Here is an 18,871-nt window from a genome sequence, read left to right on the forward strand (position 1 = left end):
ATAAAATATATTAGGAATAATATCAATTAAATAAAATATCATAGGAATTTCTCAATTCTATATTTATAATTACCTTTATAAACAGATTTAATAGGAAAATTTAGTTACAAACTTATATTAAGAGTTATGGATTATTATTATTATTATATTATTATTATTATTAGGAAAATTATATTAAGAATTTTAGATTATTATTACTACGGTTATTATTATTATTATTATTATTATTATATTAACATAATAGNATGTATTATGAATAAGTATGGTAATTAAGGAGTATATATTATAATTAAAAAATAATGTATATTTTAATTTCGTTTAATTATGGACGTAATATGTGTATATTTAATTTTCTTTAATTGTATCCGTAATATATATGTGTATGTNAATGACCCATGTTTAGCTTCCAATGCACCATTTTTTATAAAATGAAGAATTGGAATGGTAAAACGAACAATTGGAATGAATAATTGAGGATTTATTCAAGTATAGTAACCACCATTTTTACCAAATTACATAAGCATCCGTAAATGGGGAAGATCAAGATTGCAAATTCTACAATATATAGATGAGCATCCGTAGATTGCTAGTTATTTTGCACAGTACAACTAAAAAGATGGATAGTTAAATAAGGTATTATCATTCAAAATCTTGTAATACAAAGTTACAATACAATGTTTTTCCATTAGAAATTACCAATCAAAGTAATGTGATTAAAATATATAATTATAGAAAACATTTGATTGTTCACTACAATCACTCTGAAAATTGTAATTTTACATACGTGATACGACCATGGCAAAATTGGCCTAGCTACTTGAAACCTTATCAGCAAAAATCAAAGCATATTGAGCTGTTAAAATCAAACTAAATCACAGTACTACAAAATACTCTATGGAATGCAGACTACACCATAAGGATCTCCAACATGCAGAATGAATCAACTAAAAATTAAATCATACCGCATACCATAACAATTCTACGCGTGTTAAAGTTCGATCTTCGACTTCGTAGAATTACAGATTATAGATCTCTAACTAATAGTGAAAGCACAGATATTGGTACGTTGTGAGAGAAGAGTCATTTCTCATCATTATATAGTGGAGGATAAACATAATATGGAAGATTTTTCAAAAGGAAAGTATAATTAATTTTAATTTTATGTAAATATAGATGATTGACATGTAAAAATTTTACTACAATATTATATAATTTTTTCATTCTAATATAGTTAATTACATGTCAATTATATAAATATATGTAGATATATAGATATAGATATAGATTATCATATCACTAATCACCAATCACTAATTAATTAATTAATATTAATATTAATATATATATATATATATATATATATATATATATATTAATTAATATTAATATATAACAATATTATCATATCACTAATCACCAATCACCAATTAATTATTATTTTTTAAAATAATCACCAATTAATTAATTAATATTAGTATATATTAATATATTATATATTAATATATTAATATTAAGAATAATACCATATACCATATTATCAATTATCAATTATATATCACCAATCACCCATCACCCATTAATATTAACAATATTACCATATTATCATATTATCATTATCATATATTACCATAATAATATTATAGGATGGATAATTAATAAAATAATAAAATAATAAAATAATAAATAAATAAAATAAATGATTTTACCAAAATACCCCTAAGTTTTGGGGGGAAAATTTGGGAGGAGGAAATTGTTTTTATATATAGTATAGATTAACACAATTCTTATAAATTTTAGTAAGAGTATCATTATTATCATCAAGGACAATTTAGTCATTTTTCTTATTTTTCCTTTCCAAGATGCATTGAATCCCAATTCCTCGGGGATACATGAATTGCAATTACCTCCAACCAAACATTGTAATGGATTATTTGGTTGGATGTAATTGCAACTCAATTACAACACAATTATATTCTTTGGCCACTCGAATTACCGTTCTTGCTTGGAGGAAATTGCAATTCCACCGAATTACAATTCCCTCATTTTGTTGAATTGCAATTCATACCCTCCCTATATGAATTGCAATTCAATGGGGAAATGAAAGGGAAAAATGAAGAAAAAGACTTTTTTTACCCTTGATTATTAATAGTATTATTATTACACAAGGACATTTTAGTCTTTATATCACTCATTCCCTTCTCATTCCTAATAATTATATATATTCCTCCCTACCAAACAATATTTGAATTCTACGTACTTTATTCTCACCTTATTCTTTTCTCACCAAATTACAATTCCTTTCCCTCATAATTCATTCCTTCCAACCAAAGCCCCTGATTTCTAGCTCTATTGAATTACATTGTAGTTGAATTAGAATTCATGTCAACCGAACACTACTCTGACAATGAATTTATTAAGGTTATGTATAAATGGCGTGTTTGGCAAATTATTCTCCACATAATGCTATGCGGACCATAACAAAAAGTACATTTTTAATGTACTAAAAGTACATTAATTTGTATATTAAATGTACATTATACAAAATAATGTATTTTTTAGTACTCAAATAATGTACTTTTCTTGAATACATGAACATTTTTAATAGGGAAAATGGTCAAATAGACCCTCCAACTTTACATCAAAGTTCAATTGGATCCCTGAACTTTTTTAAAAGTGCAACTAAACACTTCAATTTGTTAAAATTGATCAAATAAGTCCAAATTATTGGTAACCAGCAAGTCACTGGTATTCAAGTTGTCGATGACCGACATTAAGCACCGTAAATTACTGTTGACAGTTGTAAACTATGACCGTATTAGAGAAAACCAACGACCAGCAACCAATGAATGGTCGCTGGTCACCTACTGTGAAGAAGGCGACCAACTAGTCACCCTCTCCAAGCGGCTATTTGGTCTGGTTGACCTCTCAGGTGGATAGGGCGACCCATAGCCACCTTCCCCAGGCGACCATTTGGTTGCCTAGAGAGGGTAACCAATTGGTGCCTTAATTATCCAGGCAACCAAATGGTCGTCTGGAGAAGGTGAAAAACTGGTTCGGTGTCTGAGAAGGTGTACATTATTCTAACATATAATGTATATTATTCTAACATATAAAATGCATTATTCTAAATTTTTAATAGATAATGTACATTATTCTAACACATAAAATTTATTTTTCTAACATAGAATGTACATTATTCTAACACATAAAATGTATTATTTTAACACATAATATATATTATTCTAACATATAATGTACATTATTCAAACACATAAAATACATTGGGCATATTTGGTTATTGGCAGATCCGCCAACTTCGGCATTTTGACCAAAAGTAAAGTGTTTGATTAACAACAGTTTGGAACAGCAGATTGCTCCAAACCGCTGAAAATCCAAACGCTGCTTGGCGTTTTAGGGAAAGAAAATAATTATTTTCCCCAAAACACCCTCATTCATAATTATTAAAAAAGAAAAAAAAAATTTAAACTGCAGCGCCTAAATGCTTCTCAGCGAGAAGCGTGAGGGCTTTTACAATTTGAAGAGGAGCACTGCTCCTCTTATATAGAGGAGCAAAGTGCTCCTCTTCCATATAATTGCGATGTGGGATAAAAAAATCCCACATCATTTACGCCTTTGTCTTCTTTTTTTTTTTTTTTTTTTTTTTTCTTTAAAGTTTTGTTATAACTTTTGTTTTGTTTTGTAATAATAATAATAATAATATTATTATTATTATATTATTATTATTATTATTATTGTTGTTGTTGTTGTTATTGTAAATTTTATTTTATTTATTTTATATAATAATAATAATAATAATAATAATAATAATAATAATAATAATATGAATGTCCTTTTAGGTCATTTTACATATTAACCGCTAATCTAAACCGCTAATTTTACCAAACATTTTTTTTACAAACTGCTAATATAATCCGTTGGTCAAACCCGCTAATACAATTCGCTGTTTGATAACCGCTAACATAATCCGCTAAAGCTAACTTCTAACCGCTGATAACCAAACAAGCCCATTATTTTAATTCATAATATACATTATTCTAACTCATAAAATTTAACACCGTGGTCCACCGTAATTTTGCGGCGTGTTTGGGGAAATTCGTTTTGTCTGAATTTGGAAAATTCCAATGACACTCCTGTCCTGCGGTCCTGCCTACTAGTACTATTTACCTCTTTTCCGCATTAAATTGCCCACCATTTTCCTCTGTCTCTCTCTTCATCAATATACTGAGATCTCTACAAAATTTCACCAAAGCAACCTCGGAGACTCCGTCATTCGATTCCCTTATAAAGACCATTCCTAGCCATCGCACGTCCACCATGCCCGTCTCCATCTCCGCCCAAAATGAACGGAGGCTCTCCCCATTTCCGTTCATCTTCTCCGTCCAGTACCCTCGCTAATCGACAACCCATCACTTCCAGCGACAACCAAAACCCAGTTAACGGCGTCAAATCCAAACACAAGAACACCACCAACGGCACCGTTTCGAATATGAAGAAGAGATCCTCGCCGGTAGCCGCGATGGACGGTGGGTGGTTGGGAAACGCTCATTTCATGACGTGGAAAGCGGGGGACTTATTGGGTGTGGTGAGGCACCACCCTTTACCGTGCGTCTTCTTCGCCTCCCTCTTGTTCTTCATGGGCGTTGAATACACCCTCCGTATGATCCCCTCCACTTCCCCGCCGTTCGATCTGGGCTTCATCGCCACCGTTCCTCTGAATCGCATTCTCGCTTCCAGTCCCGCCCTTAATACTCTCCTCGCCGGCCTCAATACGGTAATCAATGCAAACTCAAAACTTTAATTAGATCTACATTCCATCTGTACTGTATGTATATTAATAGAAATTGTACTTTAGGGTATGGGTTGTTAATTAAGGTTATGGGCGTTTGTGGTGTACAGGTGTTTGTGGCGATGCAATCAGCGTACATAGTATGGGCGTTTCTGATTGAAGGCCGTCCAAGAGCAACCATTTCAGCACTGTTCATGTTCACATGCAGAGGAATTCTTGGATATGTTACACAGCTGCCATTGCCTGAGGTTCTTCCTTTTTCTGATTTAATCTTGAAATGTGTGTTTAGTTCGAACATGGGAATCAGAATGAGAATATAATACTTAGTCATTGAAATGGATTTTGGTGAATGTATTTAGCATGTTTTGTAGTAGGTTGGAATTAGAATGATTACCAATATTGATGTTTAGTCAGGTATTACCTTATAATCAGAATAAAGTTTTAAAAATATAAAAACAAAAAATCAAGTTAATTAAGTGATGATGAAGTGAGTAGAATGATATATAATTTAAATTAGATAATGAATTTTGTAATTATAGGAGTAATCAAATCCTATATTTTTATTTTAACAACTTGTCAACAAAACAATTTGTATGAGTTTCATTCTTATTGTTGTCTCTAACCCCATGAAGTAAATACACCCTAGGTAAATAGGACAGTCGACATGAGTCACATGACACTTTTTCACTTTTCTTCAGTCTTAGGTTTGTTCTTCACTGCCACACAAGTGAAAGAATACACAATAGGATATGTCAATTGATGCGTGCCACACAGCTGCTTGTCGGATCTTGATATGATGTTTATGGAGGAGTTTTGAATGCTTTGATGGGTTTTTTTGGTTTTTGGTCACTCCAAGAAATAAAATTTATTAATTTATGATTATAATATAAATATAATGATCTCCAACTTGTAGGGGGACCATTGCTCAACTGTGAACAAAGCCATTTTATACAACTGTCTTGTGTCCTGTCTGGTTTTTGACTGTAATTCACATTTCCATTTCTTAAATTAATGTTTCTGCTGGGTAAATACATTGTTATAGTTTGAGAAATCATGTCTTTCTGGTGCCATGTTATGATGATGGTTTTCATTGACAACTAGAAATTTAATATGGGTATATGTCACTTTAAGTAATTAAAGCTCAAGAAAAGATGAGACCCCATATCTTGATTAATGTTAAAGACATTGTCTTGCTACTATTCCATCAGAAACAGTGGACTATTAAGTTTGAACTTTTCAGCCTACTACTGTTAAGTTTGAACTTTTCTGCCTACTACTGTTAAGTTTGAACTCTTCTGCCTACTAAACGGCTTGATGGTTGTGATCGCAGGATTTTTTGGGTTCGGGAGCTGATTTTCCGGTAGGGAATGTGTCGTTTTTCTTGTTTTACTCGGGGCATGTAGCGGCAGCAGTGATCGCGTCGCTTGACATGAGACGAATGCAGAGGCGCGGGATGGCATTCGCGTTCGACTTGCTCAATGTGTTGCAGGTGGTGAGGTTGCTGAGCACAAGGGGTCACTACACAATCGACTTGGGCGTCGGCGTTGGTGCCGGAATGCTGTTTGATTCTCTGGCCGGAAAGTATCTAGAATGTAAAAAGTTGAACTAATGGCAGCCACTCCAAATAGTGAAAAAGCTATTTCTCAAAGCAGGACTCAAGTTGTTTACATATGTACAGAGAATTGTTTGTCGTTGATTTCTTGGCCACCCTTTATGTCATTTACCGACCATGTGGTCCATGTGACCGTGTCCAAGAAACTTGTACTTCTAATTGGATTTGATTTCTTGATAAATGAAAATTCTATGTTCTTGTTTATGTTTAGGGTTTTGATATTTTAATTTTTTTATGTAAACTAGTAAGTTATAACAATAACAATTTAGTAAAAGTTGAAGGATTCACTATTTTTTATGAAACGGATTTTTCAATTTTATCAATCTTAAAATCGTGAACTCAACCTTCAACCTGGACCATAAAGACCCTAAAGAGCTAAATCAAATTTCGAATATGTAAATTCCTTGCCCACAGTGATATGTAAATTCCTGTCATCTGCCGTGGTTGGTGGAATTATTGCACATTCTAGATGTAGCCAGTCCAAGGTTGAATGTGGAAAGATTGACGCAGCTCATTTACAGTTTCTACACCAGCAGCATATTTTGACATTTCTAGCTAGTCTTTACAAAGATCCATATGCAATACTAATACATTAAGGGAACAACTGTTAGTGAGTTTGACTAGTTGATATCGTTAGCTGATTGTAGAAATATATCTGTTAACTGCTAGCTAATTACAGGCAAAATAACTTTTTCAAAAAGTTCAAAAAAACTGCTTGAGCAGCTTTTTAACTTAACATTTTAGAGCAATAAATTGTTACAAAATAGTTAATTAATCAAACTTCATATTAATTGTTTAACCAACTCAAACAGCTAATAGTGGTCAAATAAGTCAAAATTGACTGATAAGCTAACTATGTTACCAAACATGGTCATTATATTTTTGGATGACAATAAAAACCCATAGTCATTATCCGAAAGTGTATACCAGATAAATCTTGTTTTGTGACCATAGCCGGTAAAAGACTACAAGGAGATAAACCACTCTAAATTGTTCATAACTGACTTATTCAAACCAAAAATGTCAATAGACCACTCCCACTAAGAGTTAAACTTAAATCTTGTGATCTAAACACATTATTGTCCTTATACCAAGTTTCTGTTTTTTAATAGTGTCAAAAACAGACACCAATTCAAAACAGACAGCTTTTAAGTTAGACCCAAACTACATATTTTTTACAGAAATGTTGGGTGGCATCATTTCATTTCTTATGAACATGGTTGTTTCCATTCAAATAGGAAAGCAGCACGTATAGTGCGATTTCTTAAACCCCAAGCACAAGTCAGACCAACCTTGATTGGTTGCACCAACTCACAACTACTCCGTATTGCATGGCTACATTTGCTGCATAACAATTTATATACTGCATATAGATAAACAATCCGTGTTTACCATCGTAAAAGATGTACAGCATAATGCGTTCTTCAAGTATAACATATTTGACATTTTGTATGTACATTATAAACTCATATATAATAAACAGATAAGATCTGTGAAGCTCGATATCAGGGGCCAAAGATACTTACAGCCATCTTTGTTTGGTTACTGCAACTGAGAAACTGCATGAACTGTAAAGCGTAATTCTGATCATATATGGAATGAAATGCTTATGTTTGAATCTAATCCTCGGAGTCTGAGTAGGGTGGGCATGATCCATCATCAACGTTCGCGAGTGGATCGTATAATGGTGAGCTTGGGTCGGTGCATCCTGGCACCAGATTGAGATTGCAACGATCACCCTGCAATTGGATGGGATTGCCATTTGTAAGTAGAAGCAGTGAGATTACAAGTTGTCAAGATTCAAGAATGTGTCTTAGTGGAACTGAGAGTGAGGATTCACTTACGCCTTCAATAGTCAAGTTACCAACCACAGCACAAGTTGTGATAACTGTGTTTGCGTCGGGAAAGATTGCTCTGTCGCATGCACCATCCTTACTCAACTCCTCCGCAAGGCCCTGATTTAAAAATACCAATTTATGAAAATGAGACCATAATGCCTGTGGCATAGAATTATTTGCTTTGATCTATGCAAGTAAACAGAATAGCAAAGTAACAAAGTTTATTACAATGTTGGTCGTGCTGTTCGTTTGGTAACCACAAGGTTCCAAGTTCGATTCTCAGTGAAAACGGCCTATTAGCCTTCTTGGTTTGAGGTGGTCAACTATGGGCAACTTAGCCTGATTTACCTCCTTGAGGTCCTTTGCAGGCTAAGTTGCAGGTTCCCCTCGTCACTCAAAAAATAAAAAATAAAAAAATTACTACAATGTTGATACCTCTGTAAAGAATTCAATTGGCTTGTTTCGCCAAGGCTTTGGAACTTGAAATTGGAGTCTATAGGGACCATCCCATTCAGTTCCATTTGTGAATGAAAAGATCAAACTATGCGCTGTAGATCAACAAAGACGCAAATAAAAGGCTTAACCATAAGGAAAAAAAAAGAAACTACAGTCGGTGGACAGATAAAGTTGTTTATTTGAAGCGTACCGTGTTTAGGAATACATATCTGGATTGTATATAAAGGAGGATCAGCTTGTCCTCGTGTTTTCTGAAGCATGACCCTCGGCTCACCACCACACATGATAGGCTGATTGAATCCTCCTGCACGAAATGACTCAAGAAGTTACCAATAAACCTTTAGGTCGAAATCTTCAGATCAATACATTCAAACATGATATTCTATGGAATGATAACTGCAAGAAGTTACATACCATTGAAGGCAATTCCAAATTCTTCATTGGGAGTAAGCTTGTTGGCAGCTGGATTATAGAAAATCCTCAATCTCTCTCCCTGTTAAAAGACATAGGGGAAATTTCAAGATAGTGTTCAAAGAAACAAAAAACAATAGATCAGAAAAAGAATTAATAACAAAGAGTGGTGTGTACACACAGAAGAGGGAAGAAGACCATTCATTGTTTTCCAGTAAACTGGAGCTCGGCCCAGGTCAAATTGAGCCCATGTAGGGAGGGCGTATCTGCAGAATGGAGCATCCGGGTTATTTTGTAAATTATTCCAAGAATATTAAAGTTAAGGTTGCCTCCCTTGATGCATATTGTTTGTTAGAAGCCAGAGGAAAGATGAAGACAAGTGTGACTTACTCTTTAACTTGTTCAACAGAAGCAGTTGCAACAGTAGCAGCAGCATTGATTCGTCCATTACTCTTAATTAACCTCCTCCTAATCGAATCATATCTTCTCAATGAAGTTCCCCTAAAACTTGTAGCTGCATTTGAATGAGCTAATCAGGCAAAACGAAATCTAGAGATGACCTTTTTTTCCCAGATGAGTAGTTATTAGCGTTAGTTCACTCATACGAAGTAACAAATCATTGAAACAGTCAGATTTCCCTGTGTTAAGCTAGAATGAATTTCCAGAAACACCATCACTAATTTTCTCTATAATAGTATCTTCGAGTCACAAAATCTGACTTGAAATGAAGATCAGTTTCATAGCAAGACTGTTACTACTGGTTATACAAGAGAGGATATTGGCTTAAACAAAAAGATCGCAACTTCCAAAAGTAAGTGTGAAGGCCATGGTCGATTGATACTTCAATGCCATATCGACCTTAGCAACAAATCAAAAGACAGGAAGAAAGAGGAAAAGCAAACTGAAGAATAAAAAAAAAAAACAAGAATAGAAACCGCATAACAAGTAAAGCAAGTCGAGTAACATAAGCAATAACCATTATAGTTACATTTACTTGCCCAAATTTTTTTATTTTTATTTTTATTTTTCATGTCAGACATTCTGCACAACATCATGAAATGCTTTCGTCTCTTTGACAAACCCCTGCATCTTCTGGCTACTAGGCTTTCCTGTCAACACTTGAGCTTCTATAAATTCCTCAAAAAGAACTATATGGGTGAGTTCATAATTTTTATATACAGCATGGTGATTTATCCACCATTTATGATAAGTCGATAAAAGTCTATGCAATTAAGCTAGAGAAGGGAAACTGAAACTACAAATATTCAGGTTTGTTTCTAGGCTAAAATAGAGAGCAGAACAATTCCATTAGCTAGAAAATCCAATCCAATTGCTATAAATAAGAACTTCTCTAGTTGTAATTGGAATAATTGATGCAACGCCATTCACAATTATAGTCTAGACTAGAACACCAAGAAGCAAAAGGTTGGGAAAGCATACTATATCTGTTTGATGCAGAGGGAGTTTCAGCACTAGTCGAAGCAGACCGGGTTCCAGACAATATCGATGCAGTCGTTGCAGCTGCAGCAGCCATTTTGCAGTCAAGTGTTTAGTGATTGCAGTTCAGTGTATGAGATAAGGAAGATGAGGAGATATAAAAACACAACCACACAATGGCACAACAGTAATACACAAACCATTTGCACTTGTTAGAAATATCTCGCCCACTTTCAAAAAGAAATATCTCTCCCCAACAAAACATGACAAAACAACCTCATTTTCACAATGAACTTTCTAGTTCAAAAGTCCCCAAAAAATTAAAAAAAAATAAAAAAAAAAAATCTTTCATCTAAAAATCAAAACCCTTATTTCAAACTCCCTGATTCCACCAGCCCCACCTCCATATCATCACTCTTGCCACGTAATCTGTCCGCCCCATGTCTGTTCCCAATTGTGCCCTTCAGCAAGAATCAGCATAGCCACCTCTCACAAGCATAAAGACAAACACGTAGACTCCAGCAAAATGAATTCAAGCACAGAAAAATGGCATTCTTGTCACTATCGCCACCAAAGGTTAGATATTTTTCCTTGCATAGGCATATGAAAAGCGCAATTCTTTCTAGCATACCAAAACACTGAAATTCAAGACATTATACAACGAAACAGGAGGGAAACCATTCACATTTGCACTGAAGAAAAATATAGGATTTATAATAAATGAAAAAAAAGTTTCACCGATTATGAGAGCAGCTACAATGCCGTCGTCGGATGACGGAAAAGATTGGAGCTTTGGGAGGATAGTGGGTCAGGAGTGAAGATGTGGTGGTTCACGGCGGAGGAATGTGTTTTGGGGCGGAAAAGTGGGATTCTTCCGGTGATGCATCCGTTCGCGCCATTGGGGAGTCATTTGGGTTATACGTCATTCGTATGTCACTTGCACGTCAACGCCGTATTTATCATTTTTTTAAGACCGTATTTATCATTTTTTTTAAGACCGTATTTATCATATTTAAGTGCTCTCTATGGCCAAGGACCTTGTAGTCCAGTGGCATCAAATCCTTCTATTTATACGAGAGGTGGTGAGTTTGAGTCTCAGTGGAGTTACAACTAACTCTTGTCAAAAAAAAAAAGTGCTCTCTATGGAAAACAACGTTTTAGACGATATTTTTATTGTTTAAAATTATTATTTTTATTTTTATTATTATTTTTAAATCGTTCTAAAATAAATTTCAAGTTTCAATGCTTCATCTTAGCATCATACTCCGTATGTATTTATCCCAATTAAGATTTTAAATTGTTAAAGAAAATCTGCATTTCTTATGTTAATAGTTATAATGCGCTTATTGCACGATTAAATTAATGTTTAACATAAAATTAAAATAAATAAATACTTAGTATAATTTTTAAATATTAAGTAATTAATATAATACGGAGTATAAAAATGATTATTTTAATATAGTCAAAATAAATATTTTTAACTTGTAATAAAAGTAGTAATAAAAATAAGTATTACTGTACTGTAGATAATTATAATTGAGAATAAAAATGATGTCATAATAATTTTCATATTTTAATAAGTTAAGTCTTCTTAATACGATATTGATGTGTCAATAAAACATAACTTATTGTTTGTTAAAAGTGACATGATTATTGATAAGCGCAAAAGATACCCACTTTTATAAGGTTATTTGTGAATCGTTTAGTATACAAGTTAAGGCTTTTATGAATGGTTTAGTCTTAAAATACCTTAAAATGCTTTATATTGTCTTAGTACCCTTTACACACATCATGAATTGTTTTGTAGGTGAAAAGGGGCATAAAGAAGGAAAATGACGTTAGTTTGGAGAGGAAACCCGAGGACCTTAAGGGGCGAAATCGAAAAGAACCAACGAAGAACGAAGATCAAAATTGGGCGAAGAAACAGAGCCTGGACGCAGGCTGGACGCGTGTCCAGCGTCCCAAGTCGAAAAGTACTGCGGGCTCTCTGACGGACGCCGGGGCGGACGCGCGCGTCCACCCCGCGTCCATCAGAGAGCCGAAAAACTTCAGAGTCCGGACTCCCGCGTCCAGCGGTTCGGCCAGACCACTTCGGGGGCGATTTCGGGTTAAAAAGGAAGTTTTCTGCTGGTTCTTCATTCCGGATCCATCACACTTCAGTCCTATATCATTTTAGACTTTCTCTCTCTAGGATTAGCCTAGAGAGGTCTCTCCCAATTCACTCCACATTGCAATTCTTAGGCTTAGATTAGAACTAGAGAAGAATTCCATTGTTGCAAGCTTGTGATCAACATTCAATTTCAAGTTCAAGGTTTAATTTCAAGCTAAGTCTTCCTTTTAATTTCTTGTCATTACTTTTGTCTTTTGCTTTTTCAATTCCAAGTATGATTAGATAGATCTTTGTGGATTTGGATTGAGCAATTTTGTATGGATATTCTTAAGCTTTGAATTGATCAATTAGGTTTTGCAATTGCTTTGATTATGAGTTTGATTGTGTGAATGGTGATCTTCTTTGACTCTTGTGTAGGGGTGATCAACCTATATGAGAGGTGTTTGGAGAAGGAGCCTCACCTACGAGAGTAAGGATACTCCTTAGCCTAGCCTAGCACGTTTCCTTCTCACCTTTGAGAAAAGGGAGAGTGGAAGGCAAATAGCACACCACGTGTTCGATAATTTGCCTCACCTAGCCTAGTTGCCATGAGAATGGGACTATGGACTAGATGAAAGGCCAATGACCACGAGAGTGGTGTTGGCATAGTTGCCTTGTCTCATTTTCATTATCTAAGTGTTGCTAGCCTAATATCTTAGGAAATCAAGGATACCTATATGAGTTGCAAGATCCAAATCCTCCTTTCCAATTGATTGTTTCCAATGTTTTGTTCCTTATTTTTATGATGTTTCATGCGCATTTCTTACTATGCTTGGGTTAGCTTTCGAACACTAAACACTCTTGTGGTTAATCCCCTTACCGCTCAAATTCCCTCCTTGCCGTCCTTTGACAACGATACTCGGGAACTTCTTCCCCTTTTAACACCTACTTCTTTCCATCCACCGCGAAAACTACATCTTTCAATTATAATATGGTTATTGTTGTTGTTAAATACTCCATAGTAATTAAATAGTTATGCAATTAAGTTATATCATATTAATTTATAAGTTTTCCTTGTGTAAAATGTTTGAAAATAGTTTGTAATGAATAAATTAAGAATAATAAATAGTTAACTGAATATTCCGTTGTTAAAATTTGTACATATATAAATGAAAAAGTAAAAAGTGAAAGATGAACCAATGACCTTGTGGTTTAGTGGCACCCGGTTGCATCCCATGTGGGAGGGGGTGCGTTCGAGCCTCAATGGAGGCATTGCGGTCTCTTTGTGCTTCAGTAGGTACTCAAAAACAAAAAAATGAATGATGATAACTTTGAAAATGTTTTATCATTGTACAAAGAATAAATCAAAATATACAAGTTATCAATTCACATTATTATTAAACCAACATAATTTTTGTCCCTATATAACTTTATCAACATTATTTAGTAGATATTTATCTTTAACACGCTTAAAAATTGTTGGTCAAAAATTCAAGGATAAACATGAATTATCGTTGCGATCAATAGAATTCACCAATATTAACAAGCTAAGTAGATTATAGTTACTTGAGGTCGTTATATCCCTTCTTTTATTTTTTCTAGTAAAATGAAAAACAATATAATCATATCTAAAGTTTTTCTTTTTGTTAAAGATTACTATGTTGAGCAGCACAACACCAAAGCATCTTTTTAGTGGGGTTGTTAACAAATTCACTAATTTTTGACATATATGTATGTATTTAATTGTATGTTTTTTTTAATTTGTAGAATTAATTTTTAAGTTTAAATGTAATGATATAATATTATGCATCATAATATCATATCCATCTAACATATAATACAATGTATCCAGGGTATTGGGTCTAGTGGATGAGATCAGACCTCTCATTTAAGAGTTGTTTGTTGCGGTAGAGTAGGGGCTCAATTAATGCAATGAACATTGGAAATTTGGGTTGGGATGAACTCCTTGTGCACATAAATGTATAGTTTGATATTGAGTCTCAAAACTAGATTAACTCAGTTTACTTTTTCATGGACTTAAGAGCTGATTCATGGGGTCTAAGATATAGTCCGACAAAATCTTAAAACCTGGGTTATTAAAAAAAAACATATAATACCAGCAAGAGAATATTGTTCAGTGGGAATCAAAGTATTAGCCTCAAAGTTAATTTACCAAAAGGAAAGAAAATGATATGATGGTGGTCTCGAGCAATGGAACAAAGTACTAAATTTGTTGCTAATGAACTCAAGGCAAGCATTTTGGAGTGTCACACGAATTATTAGAATGTTGATTAGTTAACAACATCAACATTCAGAATTCCGAGGTTAATAAATTAAAAAACACACAGAAAATGTTGTGTGCAGTTCATACAATCTAACATTAAACACAATAAAATTAATGTTTGAATCATTGAATGTATGTATGTATGGCCACAGTGCATATGCACGGGAGCATAAAAAGCATATTTATTATGAAGTCCATGCTAATCATAAGTTAATTAATTTTTTATTTAATTAAGGCAGGCCATTCAGTTTTACCCATGGCACGTTCGCTGTCAAAAAGTGCTAACTTTAGCGTGCATTATTATAAAATTATTTATCTCCGGTCAGTGCGCGGTTCAAAAGTTTAAGTGCCGGCTAAATAAAAATTAATCACAAGATAGATGAATATATTAAGTTTAAGACTTTATGGTTTATTGGCACTCGGTTGTACCCTCGGGTGATTTGAGTCACAGTGAAGGCGATATTGACTTTTTGTACTTTATTTAGTTGAGAAAGTAGTTATGAACAGATATTACATTATAACAGTCAATAGTACTAAAAAAAACAATAAATAAAGGAGTCTATTTTTTAACCCATAAAAGTAAAAATATGTAGCGAAATTAGTAAATGACAAGTATGAATTGAAAAAGTAAACTTACTCGAGCATATATTATTAAGAAAACTTGTTAATGTTGAACCAATTTGAGAATATTGTTGAGTGGAAGTTTAGAAAATCAATTTTAGCATCTTTCTATCCAAATGAAGTGTTAGAGGTTGGTTGTTACACAAGTATAAAAAATTATAGTTGCGCATTAGTTACACAAGTATAAAGAAATATAGCTGCCCCTTTAGCTGTTAGTTATAATTTTTGATATAATAGTAAGCAACGTTTGATCCTGACATATATAAAATGTTGGGCGACAACTTGAAGTGTCGAGTCCAACATCCTGCCATCAAAATCTGACATTCCCCAGTTATGCAAATATAAAGAATAAGATTGTACTTTCGCTACTAACTAACGTAGTAGTAAGCGCTTGATCTTGCCAAAAGAAACAATGAAAACATTATTTGTATACAATTTTTTGTATTAAAACTTACGCTTACTGACATGACTCCTAATAAGTGTCGTAATTCTTTATAAGTTAATTAGTTAGTCTCATTAACTGTCTGCAAATTTTAATGAAAGAAAAGCATTGTCTTCAAAAAAATAAATGGAGTTAAAGGGTAACGTTATGTATATTGAATTTTTATATCTTGTTTAATTTCATCTTATTAATCCATGCTAAAACCGTTCAATTCATTAATAACCTGTAAAAAAAAACCTGTAAATATATAAGATTATACATTTAGCATAATCATATCAAATAGTACAAAATTTGGGAATGAAGAAACAAATTTTCATTATTAAATAATAGAATGTACACCGTACCCAATTTAATTAATTAGGTGGGTTTAAAAAATAATTGAGTACCAACCAAACAAAATTTAGTGATAATCACTGATTAATTTACATTAGAAAATTGTTACGTCAAAGTGAAGCATGCTTATCGAGAGCAATGAATCGAGGTTTGCGTCATTTATTGTATTAATAACATTATATCTAATTTAATAAAAAGTTTAGCATTCCTATGATTAAAAAAATTTTCAAATTTGATCAGATTGTTGACTTGGTAACTTTCAAGTTTAATTCTCTTTAAAAATATTTATTGATTTTCTTAATTTGAATAAATTGATTAACTATACAGCTTAAATTGATTTATCAAAATCTCCTTATAAATTATTTATTGACTATGGTCAGAAAATAAATTTTACTTAAAGCATACATTTAGGGGGGTGTATTCAATCATGACTTTTGTAGATTTTTAAAAATTTTTAAAATAATAGATTTTAATAAACTTTTATTAACTTTCATAGAGTCGTCCAAAACTTTTTAAAACTTTGTAATACTCTATAAAAGTCGTTATAAAAAACTTGCATAAACTTTTATCAACTTTTTTATTTTAAAAAGTCTACAAAAGTCATTAAAATTCTAAATTGAATACATCCTTACAAACTTTCATAAGCAATTCATAACAATATTAAACACTAAAATTTATAGTTATAGAATTGTTCAAATAAAATATTTAAAAATATAATTACTTTTTCTTGAGAAATTAATATTTAAAAAAAACATAATTACTAGTTGCATAAAATAAAAAAAATTAATAATATATATAAAAACTATATTTGATATACTGCTAGGTATCAAGCAAAGAGCTATTATTTGCAATAACAATATGGGACTGCTAACAACAACAAGGTGTTTCTCTTTGTAGCCTCAAATTGCTATTGCGAACAATAGTTCACTATTTGTAATAGCATGTTGTTAAAAAGAAAAAAGAAAAAATATATATTACAGAATAAACATATGAATATTATGAAACATATAGTAAAAGTTGACGGTGATAGATAAAAAAATTTACTCTGTTTATGTATTTAGGAGAAAAAGTTAAGAAGTTAGGGATAAAAAGTTCATAGAAAAAAAAAATCAAAATATACAAGCAACAATGAAATAAAAATAATATTATTTTGAATTTTTAGAGGAAGATTGCAAAGTTTAGGAGAGAAAAAAAAAATTGGTAGAGTTTAGGCATGTACCAAATATAGGATAATGAAGAAAAAATAATTTATTGAATTTAGGTATAAGGTTTATAAAGTTTAAAATTTTAAATAAGGAGAAAAAATAGAGTTTAAATAGAGAGAGAGAAACCTTCGTGTGTTGGTAGAAAGAAAATTTTGAAATCTTGGGGTTGGGGGTTGGATTTCAACTATTTATATTTGAGAAGGAAAAGTATATAAAAGGCTACAGAAGTTCTAAAATTAAAAAGTCGTTACAAATTCATAACTTTTTGAATACCACATGACTTTTAAAACTCTTTAAAAATCTTGATCGAATACTGCATGACTTTTAAATACTCTCTAAAAGTTTGAATTGAATACCTCCAAACTTTTAAAGTTTATAAAAGTCTTTAAAATTCTATGAAAGTCATGATTGAATACACCGATAGTGATTACAGACTTTTCGTATACCTACTTTAACTTGTGCGCGGTTAAAATGTAGTACAAAACCATGCGTGGTGATTATGATTTCTTCGTTATAGTAATATTTTAGGTCCTGTTTCCCTAGCGCTTAAGCAATCAATATTATGTACCCCCAAAAAAAAAAAACATTATCCTTACTATATTTTTATCCTCATTTTTTATGGGAATGTGAAGAATTGAAAATGGGGCAAATTCAAGTTGTGGGTGTAATGATATATGAAGTAGTATTATATATTTTTAAAAAATAATCTTAAATGAAATAATTAATTTCTTTTAGTTCGGTGACCTAATTACAGTTTGGTGTGTACTTGAGTGGCCAATTTGATCCATGGCCAAAGAGACATTCGTCTCCTCGCCATGGAGATGAAGCCCGGCAATTCTTGTTTTTTTTTTTTTTGAATAAATTAATTATTTTAAAAATCGGTAACTGCCACATCTAGGGGTAAGCATCGTTTGGTTTCAGTTAATAATCGAAATAACCAAACCTTTATAACCGACCGACCAACCTTCATAACCGATATAACCAAAATCGACAGCTTTTGGTCGGTTAAATATAATCGAATTTTTTTTAGTAAAATAGCTAAATTTATTTTATTTATTTGACTAATGCTAAAGACTACATACATTATTAAGGGGGAAAAAAATAATATCATAGTATTTATAATCAATTAAAATTAATGTCCTAAGTACAATAGTACTAGTTTAGTGAGATATAAATTAACTATATTTATACATTATATGGTTAACCAATGTCGTGCAATACAATAAGTGATTAAAATTAATGTGATAGACTATGAACATGTAAAATATAAATGGGATGGGGTTAGTTTTTTTTTTTTTTTCCTTTGGATTAATCTTCGGGTTTTTGGTTTTCTCTT

General features: G+C 32.4%; 2 protein-coding genes across 2 annotated transcripts; one reads left to right on the forward strand and one right to left on the reverse strand.

Annotated features, from left to right (window-relative positions):
• The first annotated feature begins 4,213 nt into the window (after positions 1-4,213).
• Positions 4,214-6,623, forward strand: LOC116010244 (phosphatidylcholine:diacylglycerol cholinephosphotransferase 1-like). Its single transcript, XM_031249565.1, has 3 exons — positions 4,214-4,792; positions 4,918-5,055; positions 6,138-6,623. Exons 1-3 carry the CDS (start codon positions 4,361-4,363, stop codon positions 6,414-6,416), a joined length of 849 nt encoding a protein of 282 aa, XP_031105425.1. The 5' UTR covers positions 4,214-4,360; the 3' UTR covers positions 6,417-6,623.
• Positions 6,624-7,759: 1,136 nt separating this feature from the next.
• LOC116010245 lies at positions 7,760-10,764 on the reverse strand. Its single transcript, XM_031249566.1, has 8 exons — positions 10,565-10,764; positions 9,515-9,638; positions 9,306-9,390; positions 9,128-9,206; positions 8,904-9,017; positions 8,693-8,805; positions 8,264-8,374; positions 7,760-8,158 (listed from the first exon to the last, which is right to left on the reverse strand). The coding sequence occupies exons 1-8, from the start codon at positions 10,656-10,658 to the stop codon at positions 8,039-8,041; spliced, it is 840 nt and encodes a 279-aa protein (XP_031105426.1). The 5' UTR covers positions 10,659-10,764; the 3' UTR covers positions 7,760-8,038.
• Between the last annotated feature and the right edge of the window lie 8,107 nt (positions 10,765-18,871).

The sequence above is a fragment of the Ipomoea triloba genome, chromosome 2, assembly GCF_003576645.1.
Source record: "Ipomoea triloba cultivar NCNSP0323 chromosome 2, ASM357664v1".
NCBI lineage: Eukaryota > Viridiplantae > Streptophyta > Magnoliopsida > Solanales > Convolvulaceae > Ipomoea > Ipomoea triloba.

Bases quoted from the DNA above. Each gene is read 5' to 3' on its own strand.
- LOC116010244 (XM_031249565.1), top strand. From the start codon at position 4,361: ATGAACGGAGGCTCTCCCCATTTCCGTTCATCTTCTCCGTCCAGTACC. The intron at 4,793-4,917 runs GTAATCAATGCA...TGTGGTGTACAG, and splicing joins TCCTCGCCGGCCTCAATACG to GTGTTTGTGGCGATGCAATC. The intron at 5,056-6,137 runs GTTCTTCCTTTT...TTGTGATCGCAG, and splicing joins CACAGCTGCCATTGCCTGAG to GATTTTTTGGGTTCGGGAGC.
- LOC116010245 (XM_031249566.1), bottom strand. From the start codon at position 10,658: ATGGCTGCTGCAGCTGCAACGACTGCATCGATATTGTCTGGAACCCGG. The intron at 9,391-9,514 runs GTAAGTCACACT...TCCATTCTGCAG, and splicing joins TCTGTTGAACAAGTTAAAGA to ATACGCCCTCCCTACATGGG. The intron at 9,207-9,305 runs GTGTGTACACAC...GTCTTTTAACAG, and splicing joins ATGGTCTTCTTCCCTCTTCT to GGAGAGAGATTGAGGATTTT.